The 16481-nt window shown below is 41.3% G+C and overlaps 1 protein-coding gene across 1 annotated transcript in view; it reads left to right on the top strand.

Moving 5' to 3' along the window:
* Positions 1-16481, top strand: part of slc25a26 (solute carrier family 25 member 26) — a 54438-nt gene that overhangs the window by 25758 nt on the left and 12199 nt on the right. Inside the window, exons 6-7 of the mRNA XM_063911368.1 lie at positions 8987-9031; positions 12569-12638. Of these exons, the coding sequence (XP_063767438.1) occupies positions 8987-9031; positions 12569-12638 (115 nt within the window). The remainder of the gene's footprint in view (positions 1-8986; positions 9032-12568; positions 12639-16481) is intronic.

Here is a 16481-nt window from a genome sequence, read left to right on the forward strand (position 1 = left end):
GGCCTTTTTGTGCATGACATGTACGGCTTTCATGAGAAAGTTGCAGCTTCTCTCAAGCCAAATGAAGCACAGTATTCTCACCCACTTGCCAACACTGAAGGAAGCCGCACCATCAGCTGATCACCTCCACAGGTACTCATCCATGTTAGAAGCACTGCATGGTGAGTTTTCATGGCGATTTCAAGACTTCAACACAGTTGAGACTGACATGCACATGGTTTCTTCTCCCTTCACCTGCAGTGTGGATAATGCACCCAGCGACGGTCAGATGGAACTCATTGACCTGCAGTCTGACACACTTCTGGCAGAGCACTTTAAGTCAGTCTCACTGCTGGATTTTTACTCTTCTCTTAAAGAGGAGAACTTTCCACACCTGAGGAGGCATGCTCAGAAGATTGTAGTCCTCTTTGGATCTACCGACACATGTGAACAGTCATTCTCAGTGATGAAATTCAACAAATCCAGATACAGATCCTCTATCACTGATGATCACCTCTCAGCTGCCCTTCGCATATCCACCTCAGACGTTCAGCCAGATTTCAATGCACTTGTTCAAGCCCAAGCCAGACTGAATTTCTCTCAATGAACAGTAAAATGAACAGAAAAAAATTAAAAGCATGTATTGCTTTTTGTATAAAGTTAATCAATTGCATATCTTTAACACCTTTTCAGTGTTTGTGAAGATTAGCTAAATATAAAATGAAACACTGATGTAATGATTGTTTTTGTTTTACTGTTTATTACTTCTATAGGAGTATTTTCCTATTTGACCTAAACCACAATTTCATATATTTATATAAATATTTACAGAATATCGTTATTCTTCTGATAACCAGTAGCAGCTAATCAAAATATATAATTTACTGCCTTTTAAAATGGGCGAAAATGAATATTGAGCAGAATTAAGTTCAAGTTATCTTGGTTCGGCCCTCCAACACAGTTCAGGTTTCTCATGTGGCCCCTTGTATAAATTAATTGCCCACCCCTGCTCTAGGACATGCTCCGGACTTTAAGGAAGATATTCTTAGTGGCCAAACGACGGTACTACAACTTCTGTATCGGTCCGTGATGTCACCCGGCCCAGAAAGACTTTTTCCCATTGACCTACATTGGGAAAAGGACATCTGTAAATCAGCAGATCATTTTTTTTCAACTAAATTACCTACCCAGTATGAACACTTCTGTAGCCCTTATTTAAAACATTGGGTCCTTAAAGTTTTAAAATGTGCTAAAAGCTGAATCCAGATTTTTTAGCTCTCTCCATTCATTCTACTGAGCCGAGAGCGGGAGATCGGGGCGGGTCTTCAAGGTGAAACTCAACTGCGCATGCTCTATGCTCTCGACAGTCAGGCATGATGGGTAATTTGTGACATTTTGCTCTCGAGAATCTCATTATACATCCATGATGTCAATGTAAGCATGTAGCTCAAACTATGACATCAGAGTCACTAGCGTATCTGTACACTCTTTAGCTGTGTTCAGATCAGCTAGAGTCCTGCCTGAATAAAAGCAGCCCTCTCATTTATTTCAATCAGGTCAACCCATCGCACAGCGGGTGCTGATGCAGAAGTTGCCAGCAAAAACTAAACAAAGTTAACGACGCATTGACTACTGTTCACTTCAAAACCATTGAGATGAAATGGAAAGTTTCTTCCGCCAAATTTTAACAGACCAAAAACTGCCCTGGGCACACACACTGGCTTTATATCACCTCGTTGGCTCTGTTTCATGCTAACTATAAGACATGCTGAGATAAATTCTTACATTTTGTTGGAAAGCAGCAGGATTTTTGTTTCCAATAAGGTTGTTCTTGGACAGCGATGCCCCACTACCAGCAGGTAGATGTTTTAAAGTAGAAAAACTGCGAACATTAAGGCATGAGGTACTTTATTTTGGAAAGTGATCTGTTGGAAAAATATGAATAATGTCCCATCTGTTGATTTGGCCGTCTATACATTTGTCTGCTTGTCTCTCCATCTTCACATCCATCTTCCTCACTCTTCCTCTCCCTTTCTAAGCACTCATCAGTATGCAGAGGGTGCAGCATGACCTATTAAATGTCATTTGTCAAATTGCAGCCAACTGGCTTGCGTGCAATCAGGCTCAATGTGAATATATTTTGACATGTGTTTTTCCTGCCCTCCGCTGAGCGCCTAAGGACCTGTGACAGCCCCGAGCCGCTCTGAATGCTAATAAAGTTAGCGCTAATACAGTTGGCAAGGATGCATGCAAACACACACAAACTGGAGCACTGTCAGCAAAATGACACAGAAGACGCAATCTCCATATTCCTATATACTACCTGACAGTCACAGCAAGTGGCGCTGTCACCTTCGATCAGTGACAAAATGTTTTAGGCAGCTCACACTAAATCCCGCTCTTCAGACACACATGCACATACAAGGCTGAAATATGATTAAGCATGCCGACATATTCATACAAAAATGCAGACACACACACACACGCACGCACGCAGGGTAGCTGGTCATGTGTTTCCCAGCAGTGGAATCCGCTCCCTGGAGGCCAGCTGGATGACACAGATGTTTGTGGGTTTTGGGAGCAGATGCTGCTAAGTTCCTGAAGCACTGTTTTCACTTTGTGGCCAAGTTGCACACTTGGGGATGAATTGGTGTATCTGAATATATGAATGCAGCTCCTTCCACCAAAGTGACAAATTGTGATTTATCTGCTTTGGGGTGCAGCAAAACACATCAAAAGAAGAAGGTGGTCAGGAGAATGGAGAGGGCAGAAGGGTAGACGGAGAAGGATGAGTTTGATGGAGGTTTGAAGCAGACGGTGAACAGGAAGATATACAGTAGATCAGACGGCCAGATGTTTTTGAGGGAAGCGTGAAGTTTACGCTTGGTCATGCACCTCCACATGTTTGTACCTATAGGCGTTTGCAGGGCGTGACTGTCCAAAATAATGATAGAAACAAATAAGAATACTTTAATTGTATAAATGTTTAAGGGAAATAATGATTACACTTGAAAGATGATTATGTTTATCTAGTTTTGAGTAAATATATACGAGTATACGAGAATCAAATTGGTAATAGACAGTATACGCAGCCATTCAACCTTTATTCCATCATTATACATATTTTTGTATGTATATATTTATAGGGATTGTAATAAGGCACAAAAGTAGGTCCATAAATATTTCATACGCATTTATAGTTAATCCTCCAAGGCCTTGAGGTCCTACATGTTTGGTTGATGGAGTTTTACCAGTAAGACTTGTTGACTTCTTTAGAGTATAATGTAATCGGCGTATTTAGTTTGGACTTCCCATGGCAATTTGGAATACCAGGCTAGTTGGGCTTCAGCTAATGATGATATCCCACCGTTTGGTCTAAATATATAAATAAGCTACGGTCCCAAACCTTAACAATTGCAATTCACTGTGAAAAATCACCGCCAGTAAGAATGAATCCTCTCGGGACCATGTGACCAACTTATCCCAGCAATCTAATACTAAATCAGCTGCTTGCATAGCTGAATAATAATCCTCTACAGTTTGGGTACATTTTATACATCATTCTCTAAAAAAGGCCTCCTTATGCCTCTGTTTCTGGAGAGTGTGTTTTTTCTGTCAGCATTTTCATGTTAAGTGAAAGGTCATGTGTGCAAACCTCAACAACGTGTTAAACGCACTGGGTGTGTTCGTCGCCATGGTTATCGTTACGATTCGGTTGCTGCTCACACGGTCATGCGAGTGCACTGATTGGCTCAAGCTGGAGTTTAGTGCGCTAGTAAAGTTTTGGCAGGCAGAGGAAAACCTCAGTCATTTTCAATGGACATAAAGATCACTGCTGCTCTGCCTTCAGAGTAGAGATTTCCTCTGCTAACTGACCATTGTTATGATTATATACTCATGTATGGAAATGACATACTAAAACCAAATATGTTTTCCCATGTTTGCTTTGGGAGTAGAGATTTTGACAGTGGGGTTCAGATTGTTTATGTCCTGACGATGCTAACCGACATCCCTTTCCGTCATTTTTACTGGGATTCATTCTTTTTTAGGGGTTAGCATTACTGCTCTGGATTGAGGATTAGCTAGTTTGGCTTCATGGTTCTGAATAGGCCATGGTAGCTGAGGCGTTATACCACGCAGCGGTGTGAGGCAGCAGTATGGAGCATTTGGACTTTATGCTGCCTGGCTGCCTTTATGCTAGCCTAGCGTGGCACGACCCTGGCCGTCTGCGTGGCTGTGTGCTAGTGGACCATGACTCAGGTGTAAATGTGCCCTCAGCACTTGGAGCAGACCTCTGTGTAACTCTTATATCAAAACCATGCGTTTCTGCCACTGGTTCACTGGTTAGAGAAAATATCCCCTTTGGACTTCAAGTTCAACACCTGCAACCATTTAAACCCAGGTGGTCTCTCACACTGTCCTTAAGCAATATGCTGAGCCCCTAAATCGTTTAGTCACAAGCTGAACTTTAACTGTATGCGGTGTGTTGAATGGCAGCTTAGTGATGGTTGGGTTAATATTTACTGACTCTAATATAGATTTAAATATATATGTAACATGTTTCATTATACATACAAGTCTAACCATAACGGATAATGAAAATATGAGAAATGGGGCCGAGGCACTAAACAGAAAGTCTTTACAAAATAATGAGTTGACATGTCTAAACTTGGAGGGTGTTTATGTTTTACCGAAACATTAACAAGCTGAAAAAAACCCTAACACTCAAACCAAATAACCGTAATAACTCATAAAGGGTCCCGAAACTTGTATTTCATCAGTCTAAATAGTGGTTTAAAATGGGTTAGATATAATAAACATAGAAACATGTCAAGGGGAATTAATGGTCCAGATTAAATGTATTTCAAAGTAACTTATTTAGAGGTCCTTAGCCATTTAGTATTAAGCTTTGACATATTTGATTAGCAACTGCTGCCTTAAGCAACAACATTTTAAAGCATTTAAATCTCTGAAAAGAGCTCAATCTATTGTATATGTTCTTTCAAGTTGTGTGCCAACAATATGCTAAATGTTTCCGTCAATTTTCAACTCTAGAGAAATTTGAAACGGATTGTTTATCTGATCGGCTGAAACCTTGTATCCTCGTGCATTTGAATGTTGGTTGTTTGCCAGAATCATATTTGACATTTTACAAGATTTTCAGCCACATTTTTACACTAAACTTTTAAGATATTTTTCTGTTATTTTCAAAATAACATACAGTTCAAGAAAACGAGGTTCAAGGTCCAATAATGCAAGTCCATCGTGATGAAATACCAGAGTTGTTTCTGATGAAGTGTTATGCAGTCCCTGGTTCCCAGTGTGTCTTCTGAGAGGCTACACTTGCATTTGAACTAAAGTCAACTTGAAACTGGAACAGATATTTCTTGTGAGTCATTTATTTGTACTGATTATTATCTGTCCCTTGGTTGAGAAACACAGTGATCATTACAGTTTATAGTGGGTTATTCCACCTTAAGGCACTTAACAATCTAATTGAATACTAACTGTCACACTTTAATCTTAAAGAAGTGTATTATCCAATCTCTAATATTGCATAGAGATGATCTGTTTTGCCTGAGGAGTCAGACGCATCTCAGTTCCCACAGTCTCTGATTCTGATTCTGGGTCAGACACTGATGATACATCCTGTGAATCTGTTGAGAAGTTGCTTAGGGAATAACTGTTATTATGCAACATAAAAAAAGAGGGGCCTAAAACTTATTGTCAGAACTGGAGATAAAGCTGGAATAGGCACATTTCTTAAAGGGGCCCCATTTATGCTTTTTGGGTTTGCCTTTCTTGTAGTGGGTAAATGGTCTGCAAAGTCCAAAATCCCAAACTCCCCCCTGCCTGATTGCATCCATTGGACTCCCCGGGCGCTGCACAATAGCTGCCCACTGCTCCTAGTACTAGGATGGGTTAAATGCAGAGGACCAATTTCACTGTGTGTGCTCTGCTGTGTGCATGTATGTGACTAATAAAGAGGGTTTCATCCTCCGATTCTATCTATCTTATTTACTTTTGTAACATAATGACATCACTATGTAACACTCATGCTTCTATTGGCTAGCGTTGAAAAACATTGAACTTGATAGGCTAAGGGGCGGGACATTTGCCACAAATCTGTAAGTGGTTGACCAATCACAACAGAGCCGGCCAGCTAACCAATTAGAACAGACTGGGCTCTGGTTTCAGACAGAGGGTGAAAAGAGGTGTTGCAACGCAGGCAGTATGAGAATAATGATGCACTTTTTAAACATTAAAGCATGTAGACATGTCACAGTAGAGACACTAAATACAAACATTAACCTTAAAATGAGGAAAGTACGGCCCCTTTACTGATTTGGTAACATACCTCTGAGTTTCAATAATCTTTCCTTCCCTAAAACTACAGCACAGGAAGGTTATGAGCAATGTTCGGTCTATCAGGTGCTGTGCTGATGCACAAGTCTGTCTCTCAGGTTACCTCACCTCAAAAACAATAGCAGAAGCAAAAGAAAAAAAAGACAACTTTCTCCCTTCGGCTGTTTTCGTAAATCTTGCTTGTTTTTTTTTTAGAGCAAGTCAGAGCAGTGACACAAGGATATTGTGTTGAAATTCATTCCACAGCAGGTAACACACTGCATGCGTTTCTCACCTCAGCAGAAAATGAAAATACCTCAGGTGTGTTTTTGCTTGGGAGGTTTCCACTGGGATAATGCTTTGCTTCAAGAAGACAAAAAGAAATGGAGAGAGACATGTAATACTTGCCCATTTCCCTTTCTGCGCCACTTGTCTGTCTGTGTCTCCATTCACTGCTCACTCAGCTTAGAGATTTATTACATCTGTCATCTCCTTCCATCACTTCCAACATCAGGGGAAAGCATTGCGTTGGGAGGTCGGAGCGTGTCGATGTGAGACGAGCAGAAAGTGTTTCAGCATTGGAAAGAATAACACTGCAGTGATTAGCTAACAGTGATTTGTTCTCCACCCTGTATATTAAATATCATAACAGATAAACAAACAGACGGTTACGATCTGCTTCACGCTTTCAGGTTCATACATGTGTAAAGTGTTTGTGAGCCGTGAGCCGTGAGTCCGCCCTAAACTACAAATCGCTTATCAGTTTAATCAGACCACATGTGGTTTTACATATTAGATATCTACAAGGACACACATACACACACCCACACACACACACACACACACACACACACACACACACACACACACACACACACACACACACACACACACACACAAACAGGTCTTGCAGCGTTGTCAAATTAAGTCATCGGTAGATCAGTCTTTCCAGATCCTCTGCAGAACCAGAACCAACTCTCTTTCGTCCTCTTTACTTGTTGCAGTTGTTAAAAATGGCCCTTTTGCACAATCTTTTTCTGCTACAATTTGAATTGGTGTGAAATAATAAAACATTATAACCAAATACTTATTTCTTATCACATAACATGTTTTGGAACATTTTAAAAACCAACATTTTCTAGCAGACACAGGTTAAAATAACTCAATTAATAGAGAATGTTAATCGACTTAACTTCACTTACACTAATACAATATTGTCTGCTTACTAGTGGCTACTACTCCAACACCCCCGCCAGCTATGTACCTCTTAACTTCCTGTCCTGGAAGCAAATCAGTATTCATCATGGTGGTAATTAAAGACATGTGTGCTTTTATTCCTCTGAGTAAAGCTCTCTCTTCTCCCTATAGTATACATTCAAGTGTGCTGACTCCTTCAGTGTGCTATATACCAGACCTGCATCAAAGCAGATCATCTCCAAAGACTGAGAGAACTTGCTTCTGAATGCCCGGATAGACCAGATGGAAATCTTTCTCAAACTTTAATCAAATAACAATTAAATGTGTAATTGGAATGTAAAAAAACAAAGGAATAAAATACCTATTTGAGATTCCTGTTACGCAGTATTGCATTCTTTTGACCATCAGAAAAGTTAGGTATTATAAATACTACTTTACATTAGGGTTTGTAATACAAGGCCATGTTTCTTGTTTGTAATACAGGAATAACTTTTAATACAGTTGGGCTGTTTGTCTCTCTTTCTTTAGCTCAATTCAAATACGTGCTCATCTGAATTTACACTTGTTTGAACAGTTTTATGTCTTATTTTTCTGTTATTAAATGAACAAATAATAAAACTTCAAGTCATTATAAAGAGTTTGAACATTTTATATCCTCTCTAATAGCAAAAGCAGCACATCCCTTGAGGTTAATCTACTTCAGAATGTTTATATAAGCCTTTAATAAGCTCATTAAGAGGTATAAACACAGCTCATGTATTGTTTCAGTGCTTTGGCTGACTCTGAGCGGTATCAGTCTGGCTTACACCTACGCGCCGACGTAGCCTGATGGAAGATGTTGGAGGATGGGGAGCTGATAGATGAATGATCCTCTTGTTGCCGTGATCTCGCTCCAACCATCACTTTAGTTTCTTCCCTCCATCCCTCTATTCGTCCAACTTTGCTTCATCTATCTGTCCATCCATCCATCCATCCGTCTTTCCATTGAGAACTGCCAGACCACAGCCCGTCTCATTCATTAATCATCAGCAGTGAGAAGGAACAAGGGAGCAGTCAGACGAGAAAGAGAGAGAACAGAGAAAGGTGTCAGGAAAGACAAGTGGAGGAGATTGGAGGTTAAAGATGACACATTATCCCTTAAAGGGGCCGTAATTTGTTCATTTTCAGGTTCATATTTGTATTTTGTGCCTCTACTGTGACATGTTTACATGCTTTAATGTTCAAAAAGGTCTTATTTTTCTCATACTGCCTGACTTTTCACCCTCTGTCTGAAACCAGAGCCCAGTCTGCTCTGATCAGTTAGCTGGCTCGGTTGTGATTGGTCAACCGCTTAGAGATGTCCCGCCCCTTAAACTTTCACACTACAGGAAAGGGAAACCTCCTAAAAAGCACAATAGGATCCCTTTAACACAAGTAAATCTGAGATGATCCTGAAAATTAAAACTCTTGTCTCCTTGTCTTTCAGATCCCGTTCTCGCTGGTGCAGTTTCCTCTCTGGGAATATTTAAAGGTATGTATCAGATCTTTGCCTGTCTGGCTTTCTTCCCTCTCTTTCTTTATTATCCATCTGTTTGCATCCCCTCCCCTCGCCACCATTCCTCAGCACAGTCGTTTACAGTAATTATTCTGTGTGATTAATCCGCAGTGAAGTTATAGTGTGCTTACACTCTGACACATTTACAGCGGGCTCACCCTCTGTATTCCCCTCTTTCATTGTGGCGGGGGGAAATGGGACTTTTACACACGGCTTTAATGGGTTGTCACAACCGCCTTCAAACCAAGTTTCAATGTATCAAGAGAATATCCAGCCCTTCATATCTGTCTCCTAGCGTTGTTCATCTCTTTTACCTTCCTTGCCCTCCCTCTCTTTTCATTGTTTGGCCCTAAACACATAAAAAAGCTGTCCCTCTTTGATAAAGACGGCGTTTTGTCGGAGTGACATCATGTCTCAAGGGCGCGAGAGGCGGACAGTTGAACATTCCTCCGACGTTGGGAGCTAACGGCCGATCTAAGATGAACAATACACTTCACAGCTGTGTGCGTCCGTACATTTGTGAGACTCAGATTTTTGTCGTTCACAAGTGTCTCTTTGTGCCTCAGTCAAAGGCCCTCTCTCTCCAGGCCATCTGGACACGTCCGTTGGCGGAGAGTTGAACTGCTGGAATCTGGACTTCTCTTTCTTTCTCCTTGTCCTCTTCTCAATCCAACTGGCTTCAGTATTCCCAGTCCTCCCATATGTATCCTCTGCTCTGAATAGCTAATGAGCCGTTTCCTCAGTTACAATGGCACAGACTGCCTGACTAGTCAAGGAAGGAGAGGAAAAAAACAACCAAAGCAGATTTGGTTTTGCTGCCAGTCCTTTTAGAGTGACCACCAAGAGGTTCACAGGCTCTCATTATCAAGAATAATGTGATTTAATATGAGAAATGTCAGAGCGTGTGCATGTGTGTGGCAAGATCTCACATCTGTTTTGTGGGATGGTAATGTGCTGCGTTATGGCCTTTTTCCTTTTTATTTCACACCGAGCCAGCACAGCTGTCAGTGAGAGTGTCAGAAAAGGGGGAAAGACCAACCGACTGCTAAAGGCCTGTTAGAAAAGGCGCAAGCAGACGAATCGTAGAGAGCATTGAGTTCAACATGTCTGTGCAGCTCTTAAATATAAAAGGTGCTATATGATGCTCCTTTCCAGGTTTCATATTTGTATTTTGTGCCTCTGCTGTGACATGTTTCCATGCTTTAATGTGCAAAAAGGTCTTTATTTTTTCATAATGCCATCTCTTTTCTACATCTGACTGAAACCAGAGCCTAGTCTGCTCTCATTGGTGAGCTGGACGGCTCTGGAGATGTCCCGCCCCCTTAGAATATCACGTACAATGTGTTGGAGCACTGGAAATAAACAAAGGATAAAGAGAAGATATAGGACAGACTGCAGGGAGGGGAAAAGGCCCAAAATTATAATGGGTCTCTTTAACATTTTTATAAATTGATCATTCGGAAAGTCACACAATATGAAATTATTTTGGCAACACATTCCTTATCCATGTGAATAATTCTCACTATCCCTCCACACATTCATTTCACAATATTGCGGTTTACACTCTGTTGTTTTCCCAACAGCAGCTGTAAAATAACACTTTATAGTTTACACCATCTGTTGAGACCTCAAAAACAACATTAGCAAAACAGCAGGGTGTAACACTTTTAGGTTACGACTGTACACCAAGAAAAAGCCACAGAAAATTCAAGGAATTCTGCGTCCAAAGGCATGATGGGAACTCAAAATTAACCAATGACGATGCACACAAACATGATGCAGTGAAACCCTCACATGCACACAGACAACTGCTTTCCTGTGGGAGGTCGTCCAGGTGCAAACCCCCGACCCTGACACAAGGGTTCAAAGGTCAAAAAGTTTGTTTTCCCAGGTTTACCCCTTATTATTTATTCATGAAACGGAGAGAAAGGGAGTGAGAGACTCGCAGAAGGAGAGAGACAGAGAGGAATCCTCCAGCGTGAAGCCTTTGATGTGGAAAACAAAATCTCCTTTTTTAATCTGCCCTCTAATGGAACACACATGACACATCCTGAGCCAGCGCACGTTCTGCCAGCTCTGCTCCTCTCTGTGTGTTTTCTTGTTTGTGTCTGCATGTGTTGCGCACACACACATGGGTTCTGTGATGTCCACATGTGTGTGTGAGAGAAAGAGAGGAGGAGGATGAGATAACGTGCAGCCGATTAAACTCACAGGGGGGGAATGGACAAAGAAAATATTAGTAATCGCTCCATGCTGTTGCTCAATTGCTCTCCCTGAGAAGTAATCATACCTTAAAGAGCCCGAGGCAACACAGCTGTCCACATGCGTTTCATACAAAGACTAACCTCGTGTAGTCGCCCTCCTCATCGCTTTGCTGAAACTAGTAAGGGGAGAGAAAATGGTTTCACTCGGTAGCCAAGCTGTCCTGTGGTGTGAGCATTTTTCAGACACACACAAGTGCTTGTAAAAAGCATTTGACTTTATTTAATGTCCTTTTCATTGACAAAATCCTAATAAAACTAGCTACCCTTTGTAAAGAAGGGCTGCCACACCACCAGACCACATCCGACTACGGGTCAGTTTCACAACACCCCACCCCCCCGAATCTCTTATTACCTCCACGAAGGAGGGGATGTTTTCTACTCGGTATGTCTGTTTGTCTCTCAACAGGATTACAAAATAACTACTGGCTGGAATTTTATAAAACTTCTTTCTGTGCTCAGGAGCCCTGATCACAAATGATGATGTATTTACTTTACCCTGTGATTGGCTCTTCTAATGCCCTTAAAATTCTGCACAAAAAAGGCCTTTTTTATTGCATGTTTAACGTCACTTAATGTTGTCAACATAAAGACTTTAGGGAAGTTGAACTGGAGCACAGAGAGTTTTAAGAGGCATGGAAAAATGATTATTATATATGTATGTTTCTGCTACTTCACGCTACGGCTCTCCAGGAGAACAATATATCTATTAATAGGATAATAAAAATGGCAAATTCCTAGTGTTGCATATTTTTCAATTTCTAGCGGCCCCACTTGGAAGGGACAGCCGAGACAGTGGCCTGTGTTTGTTTAGCCCCCTGTTGTATAGCCTAGATTTATATAGCACTACTTATTTAAGGATATTTTCATAAATGCTAACAAATTAAAGGTGGTGTTGATATGTTAACACTGTACGCGTTGACATGTGTAGATGACAGAGTAGGAGCGCTGCAGCACGTTCTCATGTTTTCTCCCTCTTGTCCCGTCCCAGTTCTTGGGAAACAAGTAGCATGACATCACTGGGGAGAAAAGGCAACACAAAAATAGCCGGACAGCCCGGTTCCCAGCCGCGAGCCCGGACCCCCGACCGAAACCAGGGTTCACAATGTGTTTTCAATGTGTCTGATATCTCCGCTAACTACAATCTTCTCTCTCTTTGTTTCCCTCCCTTTGCTCTTGCTCTTTCATCATCCTCCTCTATCGACAAACTCTCCCTTTCTCCCTCTACATTTTCCCCTCTCTTTCTTCCCAGACTCTGTGGTCACGGAGGCAAGGTCACACGCTCTACTCTTGGCAGTCTGCAGTGTGCGGAGCTTTTGCAGGTGCAGGGGATTATTTGCTGCTTTGGGAAAGAGGCGGTGAGGGAGGGAGGGTGGGGGCGATGAGGGCTGGAAGAAGGAAAGGAAGGGGAGGAATGGATAGTGAAATGGATGGATGGATGGATAGGTGAATAGATGGCCACAGGGTTAAAACAAGTTTACCCAAAGCCACATTCTTGTATGATTTCTCAAAGGTGAGCTCAGTTTGCAAATCCCATTCTCACCTGCACAGCAGATTAAGAGTAAAAAAAAGGAGAACAGAATGGATAAAGGTAATGAAAGGGGCTATTGGAGCTATTTCCTTTATACAGCGCTAATCTAGCAATCCTCCACTCAGTGATTCTGCAGTGTTGTCTCAAAAAAAAGTCTCATTATCGCATTTCCCAAGCCCTGTAGCCAATGAAAATCATAGCATAGCCAGATTTAATGATTCTGTCTTAGCCCGGATGTGTATCAGGGGAGACACAGACAACAGAGGGAGGAGAGAGCAGGGATGAGAGGGGCCGGTTCCCGGGTATGGGCCCCTGCAGCTGTGCGACCTCCTGAGCACTGGGGCCTGAAGTGGTTTAAGAGAGAGGGAGAGAGAGAAAGGCGCAGGAAGGGAGCGAAAGAGGGGAATGGGAGTGGACTAAAAACAAGAGAAACAGGGGAAAGGAAAAGACAACAGCTAGAGAGGATATTATCAGACTGTAAAATTAGAGAGACAGTTTAAAATGTCAAGTTAGATCTCACAAATGAGAGAAAAGTCACAACCCATTGTATACCTCACCATGGATAGACCATTGTATTCTGATAACGCATTTAAAAGTATGTATTCAACTTTTACTGATAATGAATTTAGATTGTAGACACACTTTTAAAGTATTTGCAAGAAGGTGTAGCTTGTTGTTCTTACTGAATGTGCTATGGTTGCTTTTGTCTCATAAACAAAGGTGGTAATGATTGTGGAGCTTTTATTCAGGACATTTATTACGTACATATTATCAAAAACATATGCTCCTCGTCCCAATCATCCACTCCAAAAAGTTCAACCCTTATCTAAACTCCAACTTTAGATGAATACATATAAAACAGCAGTTCTCCTGAGTCTGCTTCACCCCAGTTGTTATTGAAAGGCTTTTAATAAGCATGTAGGAATGTGCAATTCTATAAAAGCACTTTATTCTGCATGGCACAGTCCTGAACTTTATTGATTTTAAAGCCTCTGCATACCCCTGGTTAAACCCTCACAGGTGTTTCCACTTAATACGCTTGATTACTTTCTGGAGGTGATTGGCATCTCTCCTGTTCGTTTCGATGCATCTGTCGGGGCGGGACAAGCTTACAGCAGTCATGCTTATTGGCTCTTAGGGTCTAGACTTTGTAGCTCCTCCCACATTGAGGCAGCTAATCAGTGCATCAAGTGAAAACACCTGTGTGGATGCGAGGCGCATTTAATTCAGGTTTCCTTCATTTTATTTAACCGGGTTGATTGTTTATCTTTTATTGTATGTGTGTTTTATAACAGTGGTGGAATGCAACTAAGCACATTTACATTTCTACTTTTACTTTAATACATTTCGGAGGGAATTTTTTACTTTTAATTCCACAAAGTTTATTCTACATCTTTAGTTACTTTGCAGGTATGGATTTACAATATAATAATATATAAATCAACTAATACATCATCATGTATTATTATAGGTTTAGCTACCCAGCAATATATCAAGTAATTTAAAGAATCCCTTCCTTTACCAAGTGCAACATTGACATTAATGCATTAATAATTACAATACAAACATTTAATATGTTTAAATCAGATATGGGTCATACTGGAAAATTAGTAAAAATGTTGATGGAGAGGCGTTGGCCGGGGTAAAAAAATGTATTAAAACATCCAAAACACTACATTCAGTGTAGTGTATCTCTGTAAGGATAATAGCATAAACCCACAGGGTGCATGTAGCAACATAGCGTGTAGCGTTAGTATTATAGACCTGTGTAAAAAATGTTTACACATCATCTATCTTTCCACTCGGTCTTCACCTTTTTCCCGATGAAAAGGTAGAACCATGACCAAAATACATATTTTCAGAAGAACAGTTTTGCAGAAGTGGAGAATTTGTTGGACAATTTAAATCCATAACTCTTGTGACGCCACAAACGCGCCAGACAGGACAGGAAGACTGAGGTTAGCTTCTCCAGGGGCGATGGAGACGTAGAGATGGAAGTAAAGGAGAGAAGAGGGGATAAGGAAACAGCACCCTAAGGAGCTGAGACATGGCCATGCGCCACCCAGCCTGGAAAGAGAGGAGCCAGGAGATGTGGATGAGTGGGCGACAGTCAGGCAGAGACTAAAGACTTACGAGTGAAGATTAAACTCTAAATGATAATGTAGTAGATGTACATATTTATGGACGTATAAAGAAGTGCACTATTGGAAGGACAGTTTAAGTATTCCCTCTTACCTGTAGTGCTATTTATCAACTACATGGTTCTGGTGTGGGTTGCAGGGTGTTGTAGATTCCGACTAAAGCTATCTACCACGTCTGAAATATAATGGATCTACATGGCACTTGACTTGCTGAAAGTGCAGAAAATATAAGAGCTCAACAGTCATTTTTCTTACCAGAAATCATGACCCATTTCCTGAAGATAATCCCCAGACTTTGTTGAGAGCAGTTTCCTGCAGGAACTGTTTTATTTCCACCGGGTCACTGAGCAGACAGGAGCAGGTATCTGCTTATGGACAAGCAGTCTCCTGAACTAGCTAACGTTACAGCTCAGCCAAGAAGGACACCTCTAATAGTTACAACTCACGCCTTAATGAGCATGAGGTTTTCATCCATGAGTAGATGCACGTTTACGGTTTGCTGAGTCCGGTAGAAAGACAAAAGTAAACTGTTCCCATCAAGGTCTGTAGGTTTTGATGAGTAAAGTGGTCATGATTATAATTTTGGCATATAGTTTCATACATTTTTTTATACAAAGCAGACATGTTTTACCCCGAAAACACTGCGCAATTTGCACCAAAACAATCCATATGAATAAATAGCAAGGTCAAAGATATACTTTGGATTTCAGGGTGAAATGTGCTTCAAACAGCTCAAAAGAACCAGGCCGCCTTATTATACAGTAGAACGGCAAAGTTGGGAATTGGGATATAAAGGAAAAATGATTGAAAAATATGTATTGGAAGATACAGATCTGAAACACAAGGAGGAGAGAAGGAAAGGGGGGTATGGGGTAGTGGGGGGGTGTGGGTCCGTGGTAGGAATCGAGTTCAGGTCCCTCTGCGATAGAGCTGGTGTCCAGGAGGGATCCTCGAGTTTCAGTCACTTCCTCTTACATCGCGCTTCACACTCTCTTCCCCTCAAACACTGGAAATGCTCACTCAGGCGCCTTTTAATCAGCCCAAATATCTCCAGTTGAACCCTGCATTGACTTACGACGGACTTGACCCCGTTTGAACCGCCTACAAAAAAAAAAAACCTCCCCAGGCCAAGACGGGATTACATCACCGTCTGAATCATCCTAACGTTCATCACATCACATGCTTCTTCCAGCCAAATTTAGATCCTCTAAATTGAGCGCCCGGCATGTAGATTTGTTTCTCTAATGCATCCTTTTTACTGCCATCCAAGAATAATAAAAAAACAGGCTTCATGCTTTATGCTCGCTGAAGTTTAATCTGCCAAAGTAGAGAAAAAAAAAATCATACAAATCCTTAAATCTTATAATCTACCAGTAAAATGTAACGGTGTGTTACTTCACAATAATCCCAGCGCTTTCCTCAGCTCACTTACAGTCGCATTGCTCCTCGGTGGCCCATATGGATATGTTTACCGAGAGCAGTTGCTATGTTTG

This window comes from Eleginops maclovinus, chromosome 20 (assembly GCF_036324505.1).
Source record: "Eleginops maclovinus isolate JMC-PN-2008 ecotype Puerto Natales chromosome 20, JC_Emac_rtc_rv5, whole genome shotgun sequence".
NCBI classification, from domain to species: domain Eukaryota; kingdom Metazoa; phylum Chordata; class Actinopteri; order Perciformes; family Eleginopidae; genus Eleginops; species Eleginops maclovinus.